General features: G+C 41.7%; 1 protein-coding gene across 1 annotated transcript in view; it reads right to left on the reverse strand.

Moving 5' to 3' along the window:
* FDX1 (ferredoxin 1) overlaps window positions 1–8,386 on the reverse strand; it is a 35,573-nt gene extending 27,187 nt beyond the window's left edge. Inside the window, exons 1-2 of the mRNA XM_029208777.1 lie at window positions 7,906–8,386; window positions 2,913–3,037 (exon numbers count right to left, since the gene is read on the reverse strand). Coding sequence (XP_029064610.1) covers window positions 2,913–3,037; window positions 7,906–8,105 — 325 coding nt within the window. The 5' untranslated portion in view covers window positions 8,106–8,386. The remainder of the gene's footprint in view (window positions 1–2,912; window positions 3,038–7,905) is intronic.
* Between the last annotated feature and the right edge of the window lie 1,979 nt (window positions 8,387–10,365).

Consider the following 10,365-nt stretch of genomic DNA (forward strand, 5'->3'; position numbering starts at 1 on the left):
GCTGCTGGTTTTTTTTTTTTTTTATAGGCTGCTGGTTTTTAAGGCTACTGTTGAACTGGGGAGAGGAGAAGGTGAATAGGGCAAGTTAAAATGCCACAAATCCTACTGTTCTTACCAACGTAGCCACTATGCTAAGCACTTCACTTCCAATACCCTATTTAATCTTTAACAACCCTATGAGGTTAGAACTATTACAATACTATTTTACAGAAGAGGAAACTGAGGCATACAGACGTAAAGTAGCTTGCTCCAGGTCTCATGGCTAGTAAGTGACAATGTTGGTTTATGAACCACAATTTGTCTAATTCCAGAGTCTATTCTCAATTACTGTGCAATGTACTACTTTTCATTTGTGAGAGAATAATTCAGAGAAACCCAGCTTAGTCAAAAGTGTTGCTGAATATGAACTCATGAGGGAGATCAATTATATATAAATTTTATAGAATATATATATATAAATTATAAATGGGTTCTTTTCCATAAATTAGTTGTTCTTAACCATGGTATGGATCTGAACCACGTGGAGCTTTTTAAAAGGATACCTGTACAACTTCCCTTTCTCCCTTACCATCAAGGATGTAACATTTTTTAAAGTTCTGCAGAATTCTGAAACTCAGTCCTAGCCAAGAACCACTGCATTAGAGTAAAAAATTCCTTAAAACTGGAACTATATCAACTATTTCATCACCTAATTTCTGTAACAAGTGTTCACAAAGGAAAGATGCTTCTTAGAGAAAAAGGCATAAAGGAAAAAGCAGAGGTTTAGGAGTTAGAGAGACTTAGGTTTGAATCTTAGCCTTCTCACTTGCTACCTGTATGACCCAGGGAACATTAATTTCTCTGAACTTTAGTTTCTTCATCTATAAAGTGGAAGTTAAAAAAAAAATCTACCTCTTAGAGTTATTACAATAATAGATAACATATGCTGGGATGTAGTATGCACTCAAATGGTAGTTGTTACAGTTATCCCTGAAACTGACATTAGATTGAGAAATTCAGCAAATATTACTGACTGCCAACTCTGGTTACCTGAATGATAACAGTCTTCCAAAAGCACAAAGTCTAATAAAGGAAAGAGATATTCCCTCTAAAAAGGAAAACTGAGATGAATATTAACATAGAGAAGTATATTTAATGTATCATGGGAAAATGGAGGAGGAGAAATAATTCTGATCTGAAAAGTGTTCTTAAAAGTGCAATGTGGGGCTTCCGCCTGCCGATGCAGGGGACGCGGGTTCGTGCCCCGGTCCGGGAAGATCCCACGTGCCGCAGAGCGGCTGGGCCCGTGAGCCATGGCCGCTGAGCCTGCGCATCCGGAGCCTGTGCTCCGCAACGGGAGAGGCCACAGCAGTGAGAGGCCCGCGTACCGCAAAAAAAAAAAAAAAAAAAAAAAATGCAATGTGAACAGTGCCTTGAAAGAAGAATAGTCAGATATGCTCCCCGGACCTGATTGCAGACCAATGGTTCTCAAACTTAAACATGCAACCAAATCACATGGAGGGCTTGTTAAAACACACATTTCTGGGCCACACCCCAGACTTTCTGAATCAGTAGATCTGGAGTGGGGCCTGAGAATGTGCATTTCCCAAGTGACACTGATGGAACCCTCTTAAAGAACCACCGTTCTAGATAGAGAGAATGCTCGAGCAAAACTGACAAGTGATATACAGGGTATCCCTGAGCTCTAAGATGTCAGCTTCCAGGACATGGGCTTTGTGTGAGTGGTTAAGGAATATGGTCAAAAGCCTAGAAATGAAAATTTTCTAAACAAAACACTTCCTTCTCTAGTAAGAGGTAGATTAAGTACCCTTTCTAGGAAGGTGAGATGACGTTCAAGACTACGTATGGTGATGAATGCTAACTAGACTTACTGTTCAGGTGATCACTTCACAGTGTATACAAATATCAAACCATTATGTTGGTTTGATATCAATTATATCTCAATAAAAATAAAATAATAAAGTAGTAAGTAAAATAAAACTCACTTAAAATAAAAAGAATGCATAAGCTCAATGTAATTAAGAAAACACCAGTCTGGGAATTCCCTGGCAGTCCAGTGGTTAGGACTCGATGCTTTCACTGCCAAGGGCCCAGGTTCAATCTCCGGTTGGGAACTAAGATCCCATAAGCCACGTGGCACAGACATACATAAATAAATAAATAAAATAATTTTTAAAAAATTAAATTAAAAAGAAAAAGAAAGCACCAGTCAAACCCAAATTGAGGAACATTTTACAAAATACTTACCAGTACTTTTCAAAAGTATCAAGGTCATGAAAAACAAGACTGAGGAAATGTCAGACTGAAGGAGACTAAGGAGATATGATAACTAAATGCAATGTGGGATCCTGGATTGAATCCCAAAACAGAGACATTAGTGGAAAAGCTAGCAAAATTCTATAAATCTGTAGTTTTTTAGTTATTGAACCAATGCTAATTTCTGTGTTTTGATTATTGTATTATGGTTATATAAATTGTTAACAGTAGGGGAAGCTGAGTGAAGATTATACAGAAACTCTCTGTACTATTTTTGCAACTTTTCTATAAGTCAAAGATTATTTCAAACTAAAAAGTTTAAAAAAAGACTAAGTTAAAATGATTTAACTACCCACTGATATGACATTTATTATCTCAACCTGGTATCTTTCAATTCCACTTCCTACTCCCAGCTTTGCATTGCACACATAATCAATAAGGTAATGAAGCAACAGACTTTGGGGCATATAGCTAATTAATGTTCAAAGAAGAGAAACACAGTGTCACTTATTCTTTATAGGTGAGAATATAACACTAACACATCCTGAATTTTAATATTTCACTTAGCATACTCTAGTTAAAATTCTTCGAAAAAACAAAGCTGAAACCTATTCAATAGTTTCACTTATAAATTTTAAAGAATGTTCCATACTCACCAAAACCATCAATATCAAGATTATTTTCAACCACAATATCTAGTAGAGTGTCACCAACTTTTCCTTTGCTTGTTAATGTTTCACCGTCACGGTTTATAAAGTGGACTGTTATTTTATCTTCTGAGCTGGAAAAGGAAGCAGTCCTTTATTATTTTTAATAATTTCAAAAGATACTTTAAAATAATTGTTCTAAGAACCTGTAACGTCAAAAAATAGGTTGTGTGTGTGCCTGTGTGCATGCAAATATCCTCCTTTACGGTATTTTCTTTTCTTTCCCAAGTTCATTTGGGAAGGAGACACCACAAATCACAGGCATATCTATCTGCCCACCTACCAGGAGGGAAGCTCTGCCACCTTAAAGGAAATAGCAAGTACATCACTATCAAGGCCACCTGTAGTATGTGTCTCCCCAGTGGTCACTCTCAGGTCACAGTTACATGAAATGCTTAGCAATCATTATCACTCGTGAAGTTTGCTTTGCTCTCACATAGCTCTCTGAAAAACAATGTTTCTATGAATGTGTCCCTAAAAGACTAGGTGACGGTTGTGGAGAGCTTTAAAAACAAATCATTCTGCTATTGATAAGGCAATTGTTATGCAAGTGTCTGATAAGTACGGTCACTGAGAGCCAGCAGTTTGATAGTTTTCTGAGTATTTGAACATCTCATTTTGGTCCATATAGTGTACTCGAAAAACAAAGGGACTAGAAAAAGGGTTTTCTTTGCTTGAATATGTCAGAAAATAAATATAATATCTCCTTACATGTTTCATTACTATAGGATAGCTATCAGCTAGTTATCAGTTAGCTAACTAACTTAAATTTCTTACCCTTCTCACAAACATCAGTCCAAACTTTGGGAAAAGAAATCATATTATTATTGGGCTTCCCTGGTGGCGCAGTGGTTGAGAGTCCGTCTGCCGATGCAGGGGACACGGGTTCGTGCCCGGGTCTGGGAAGATCCCACATGCCGCGGAGTGGCTGGGCCCTTGAGCCATGGCCGCTGAGCCTGTGAGTCCGGAGCCTGTGCTCCGCAACGGGAGAGGCCACAACAGTGAGAGGCCCGTGTACCGCCAAAAAAAAAAAAAAGAAATCATATTATCAACTACTTATCCTCCACTACTGGTCATTTAAATTTTTACCTCACAATTGAAAAGATGTACTTCAGCTTAAACGAATTAGTTGTAATTTCCACTACTGCCAATAGATGGTAATAGTCCATCAAAGAAAACGTTGTTTAGTTTAAGTAAAACCTAGAATTACATAATTTCAGAGCTGTAAATATCTTGCAAGTTACCAAGTCCATCATCTCATTTCCCAAACAAGGCAGCTGAGGCCTTATCAGATAATGTCATCCTTGATAACTCAATGCTGAAAAATGAGGATCCTAGTAATTAAAAATTTTGATCAGAAGTGTGTGTCTGTGTGTGTGTGTGTGTGTATGTGAGAAAGAGAGAGAGAATGTCCCTTAAATGGGCATGTGCTCTCTGACTTCTTTTTGTAGCAAAAAATGCTTTAAAGCAAGTATTCCCAAACATTCGTGATTTTCAACTAGGCAACTGCTATTTTTTCGAAGAAAAATGACTAGGAATGAAGATACTCTGGAGGCAGGGAGACCACACTGGAGGTCATAAACAAAGCAGGGACGTAGGAGACACTGATTTGAGAGATACTGAGAGATATTCAGGAGGCAGAATTAAAAACTTTTGGAGAGGGAAGAAATAATGTTGACATTTCTAGCTCAGACAATGAGGGAGTACAGTTTAACTTAAGTTTAACTTAGGAGGAGAAGGAGCTTTGGGGAATATTGGAAATGAGTACAACTTTAGACCTGTTTGATTTAATAATAAACAGATGCAAATGTCCAGAAGCCTGATGGAAATATGGGTCTGAGCCCTGCAGAAGCCTAGAGATTTGACATCAAAAAATGCCTGGTAGCCTAAGGTACAAGAAGTGCAGCAGAAAGAATTCCATCATTTATACACACTACTGAAGGCCGGAGGTTTGGGCACTGCTGCTCTTCTGCAGCACTCTAGAGATGAGCTACAGCCAAGGAATTGCAACTCTGACGTCAGACTCCTCTTCTGTAAAATCAGGGTAACGTTTATCTCATAGTTTTGACAACATATGCAAAATTCCTAACATACTGTAGAGCTCAACAAACACTGATTGATAACTTTTATTTAAAAGTCCTTTTGTTGTTAAGGAGCCTGAACTGCTGCTACATATTAAAAAAGGTATACAGCCCCAGAAAAAAACTGCAGAGTAATAACAGGTTTATCAACGAACAGGAGAGGAAGCAGAAATGAGAGAGAAAAAGTAATTTTGCAGCTGAGAAAGCATGGAATATAAGATGTAAGAGTCAGAAAACGTAGATTCTAGCCCTGGTTCTGACATACGTATACTCATTAGGTGACCATGGGTAAAATGGCAATAACAGTGACTTCACCCAGCTGCTGAGAGAATTAAAGGAGAGAAAGTTTGTGGAAATATTTTGTTCCTTAAAGCATTATACACACGCACTTTATCCAGGTAACTTTATCCATTCACTATTAACAAGTGGTATTTGTGGGTTTTCTATAGTTTGCTTCTCCAATTCTAAGAACTAGCAAAAAGCTTCTAGCTGTTTCCAAAAAGGATAAGATTTCATGCACTGGGAAGTAATTAGGATCCTTCTAAATCCTCTATCATCAATGAGTTAGCCAGCACCACAAACAACTATTTTCTTCACTTGTTTACCCTTTATGCACCGCCACTTATTCTGCTCAACCACAGCAGATATTTTGACAAAGCTCTCCAGGGGCTGCTGTGGTAAAGCTCTTAACAGACTTCTAATAGGGAGAGGAGTTATGGCTGCTGATGCCCACCCTTTCATTATGTGGGGTAGCCTGGGGTAGTTGGTCCAAGAAAAGGGCCCCGTCTAGGGCTCCCCACTTCCATAGCCACCTTAACTCTTCCAAATGACCCTATGGGCTAAAGAATTATCAACTCTAATGGTGCTCAAAAAACAAACAAAAACTATGTGAGTTCTAGTCCTAGTTTTGCATGCTACTTAATATAAATTTTTATTCTCGTTTATCTACCTCACCTATCTCAGGATTTTCTTAAGAGTCAAGGGAAATAATACATGTGAAAGCCCTTTACAACCTAAATCACTACAAAATATAAAGTACTATATCAGGGTATTTTGGAGTAAAAGGAGTTTTTCGACTCTCAATTACTGAAAGCTTATCTAAATGTTAAACTTCAAAGTCAGAACTACAGCTTCTAGACTGTTCTGTCCAAACTTTGTGCAATAACAGAGATATTCTATAGCTGTGATGTCCCAGACAGTAGCTTCTAGCCATGTGTGTTTATCCAGTACTTGAAATGTGGCCAGTGGAACTGGGAAAATGATTCTTTAATTTTATTTAACTTTAATTATCTTAAACTTAAATGACTACATGTGGTTAGTAGTGACCATATTGGATAGCATAAGTCTTAGATAATAAGAGTCAGAAAACCTAGTTGTAACTCCAAAGTCTGTGATAGGAAGCACAGGGCACCAATGGAAACTGTGCCAATGAGGGGCAAAGCAGGTTTATAAGGGAGCAGACGGATGTGCTTCCCTTTAAGACAACTTGATGTACCGATTCAAACAGTAAGTTTGGGGGATATAATTCCCATTTACAAAAGCAATCATGTTCCTTTAAATACTAGTTACACAAATATGTTCAACATATGTCCCAATTTATACACAAATTTTCAAGAAAGCATACAATGCAGAAAACAAGGCATCCAGGCAGAGGAAGGTCAAAGACAGGAAAGTGTAACGGAAACAGGGACAAATAACCCCTGCTTGCCTTCCCCACTATCTCCCTCACAGTTCATGCAACAAAAATGTATTGAGCACCCACTATATTATGGGATTACAGGAGAAAAGATGAGTAACTCCTCCACCCTATTCTCAGGAACCTCATGAAGAAGAAACTAGAGAGGAATACAAATCCAGCCCTTTCTCCCTGCAGCTCCTTCTTGCTGCTACACAACAGCAAGGGAGTCAAAGAGCTGTTCCGAGACCTGCATTATGTAAGGCGCCAACACAGTGCTATACTCTGAAATTATGAGGAAATTTTCTCTCTATTATATCTAAGGGGATTCTGTCTTTGAGAAACGAATCTGCCCAAGAATATAAGACTGCAACATATTTTGGGCAAATTTTCTCTCACCTCTTTCGACACTTAATACAAAACACAACGCTGTGAGCCTAGGAGGCAGCTGATGCTAACAGGTGGGATCTACTGAGTCCTCGATACTGGCCAGACACAAGACTCCCTGCATTACCTGTATGCTCTCATTTGTTCTTCAAATAATCCTGTGAGGCCGACACGATTATTATCCTCCACTGACGTTAGACAAACTGGACAATAAGTGTCAAAGCCCAGTTTAAAACCCTGCCTTGCCAGTCCAACGCTGGGGCTTTTACCCCGACAGCAACCACAAGAGAGCAAACAGGGAAGCTCGGGGACAGAGCGGGTGTATCCTAAATGGACACGGACTTGGAGACAGAACGTCCTGACCTAGCAGGAGGAAGGCACGATAAGAAACTGCAGGCCAGGACACGAACGGGGCGCATCTTACGAAGGTCACCGCGGTTAAGAGCATAGCAAAGGTTAGATCCTCGCCAAACCGCACGGAGAACCAGCGGCAGCAAAGTGCCCGGTTTTCCTGAGGGCACAGGAGGCACTGGGACAAGGAGATCGGGGGTCCCGGGCCTCCATTCCCCGCCAGGCGTCAGTGGATCTGAAAGGCAACTTGGCAGCGGTAAGTAAAGGAGGCCGTGACCACACCGAGCGACGTGCCGGTGACACGGAGAAGGCGGAGCAAGAGGCGGGCGGGGCCGGGCGTGTGGCCCGCACGCCGTCGCCGGGGGAAGCAGACGGAACCGGAAAGCGGGCGGAAGGAGCGCGGCAGTTCTGCCAGGGACCCAACGCCCACGCGCCCCCTGCGCCTCACCTGCTTCGCGCGCGCGCCGACACGCTCAGCGTCCGCGTCGCCGCAGCTGCGCCGCCGCCCAGGCCCGGCCTGGCGCTCCCGCCCTGCCCTCGGCTTCCCCGGAGACCGCCGGCTCCCGCGCGGGGTCCGGCGAGGAGCAGCCACCGGCCGGCTGTGTCGCCGAGGGCGGCGGAGGCGACACGCAGGAGACGAGCGGCCATAGCCGGTCGGATAACTACGGGAGACGACGCAGGCCGCACTGCAGCCGCCACGAGAGGGAGGCTCCAAGACTGGGGGCGGGCTGACGCTGCGCCTGCCTGACGCCCGGGGTCCCGGCGAGGGCCTGCTCAGTGCACCGCCAAGGCCTCACGCGCCTTCCGGCTGACCTATAAGTCCCGCGGGCCGCGAGGGCGGCCCCGCCTCCCGGGCGTGGTTATAGAGGCGGGGCTACGCGCCTTGTTGTTCTACCTACTGACCAGGTTTTGTATTGATGACCTTGCTGCTTTGTTACCTTCTGGGGTTGCCAAGCAGGAACAATAAATTTTACAAGATAGCTGAACGTCTGACGGAAAGATACAGTAAAACAATCCCCAGTTAACTAAACCACTTTCTTTTGTCCTGCGCTTCCCTCCTCCTCCTGCCCATTAAGAAAAAAAAAAATGGGAGATTGTCATCTTGGAGTTCAAAAACTATGATAAAAGGGAATTCTAGCCATTGTCAACAAGGACAGTGGGAAATTTCAGAAAGCCAATAGGCAGACACCCAGGAGAATAACTATGACTATAAAGTTACAAATGATCACGGTAATGAATAAACGAGGATACCGAAGAAGGCAGATAATGATCCTAGGCTTTGAATGGCAAATAGATGCTCGTTGAGCACCTGAAATCCATGAGCCTGAACAGGAAACTGGTGAACTGAGATTTTTTTAAAGAATTTTAAAAAACCAGGAAGATTAATTTTAAAATACACTTTATCACGGTTAATAGGTTGTGGTGGGAAAAGCATGGGCTTTAAGGTCAGAAATAGCGATGTTCAAATCCAAGGTCTACCACTTCTGAGCTTTGAGACCTTGGATAAATTTTTCTCTTAGAGGGTCAGAATCTCCACAACAGTTTTACATGGATAAGATGTTCCATCCTTCAGGGCCATCCTGAGGGTTAGAAAAACTGACAGGCAGGATGGGATAGTGCGTCACAAAGAGCAGTAACTTTTCCTGGGCCTTCCTGCCTAAGGCTACTCTTCAAAGGCTAAAGTCAGCTGGATATTGCAAATATGCTAAACACAATAAAAGATACGTTAAAGAATATTCAGAACAAGAAAGTACAGGCCTGAGTAAAGTCCCTCGAGACAATGTATGGTGAGTTCTGAACCTGAGGGCAGAGAGTCGGCAGTCATTCGGCTCCTAAATTGCCTCAGTCTTCTGGTAAAGAGAAAGACGTTCGAGTTGAACCGGTCACAGCAAACCCTGCAAGTAATCCGGAAGAGGAGGTTGTAACAGAACAGTTAATCTTTTTTTATAAGGTCAAATCTCCAAAGTCAGATGAATGACTTGTAGGAGGAGAACTGGATAAAAAAAACAAACCAAAAAAACCCGCTGCAGATGATCCCTCTCCTCTCAGCCCTCCTAGTGTAAATCCAGCTTCAGCTCCGTTAGGGCACTTACAGCTCTCTGCTTTGTGGGGTAGTTGCTTGTATACATAGTTCATCTTAGTAGGCCCCGCACTGCCAGGGACAAGGCCTTGAGCTTATCAAGGTTTCAATAAGTATTTGTGAATAAGTGAATACTGTCATGTAACTTCCATTAGTAATCATCAGAATTCATGAATCACGTGCATGAAAATTAAAGATGAATAAAAAAAGGTTTTCCAGATTTTCAAAGGCCAGTAAGGGTAGATTCCAAAAATTACAGATATCAAGATTCGGCAGTATTCCAGAGGGAATTTATAAACATATGGTTTGTGAACACAGATAAAAAGGTGATACGGAATTACGGAGGACAAGCTTTTGCTTGCGTATTTCTCTGTCTTATGAAACTCCCACCCTTCCATCTTTCACTCCTGTCAAAATCCATCTGTATTCTGAAACTCAACTAAAATTCCATCTTTCCCATGTAGTCATGCTTACTCATCACAAAAGATCATCCCTCCCTCTGCTGAATGCCTAAGACCTTTGTTTATTCTTGTAAAATTTATGGTACCCATTGTTTCAAATAGGATAGTGTTCATGAAAGTGCTTTGTAAACTGTAAAGTGTTATAAAATTTAGGTTCCATGTTTATAGAGCACCTACTCTGAGCTTCGCAGTACCTTGTGCTCCATCACAAATACTTTGTGTAGCTCCTTTAGACTGAAGCTCCCAAGAGTAGGAAGGCTGTCTTATTCATCTTCATATCCCCAGCAGCTGGCATAGTTCCTGGCACAAAGCAGCCATTTAATAGTATCTTTGTTAAGAACTGTGTTAGGAACTTTCACAATTTTTT

The sequence above is a fragment of the Monodon monoceros genome, unplaced genomic scaffold (assembly GCF_005190385.1).
Source record: "Monodon monoceros isolate NGI ecotype Baffin Bay Population unplaced genomic scaffold, NGI_Narwhal_1 Super_Scaffold_7, whole genome shotgun sequence".
NCBI lineage: Eukaryota > Metazoa > Chordata > Mammalia > Artiodactyla > Monodontidae > Monodon > Monodon monoceros.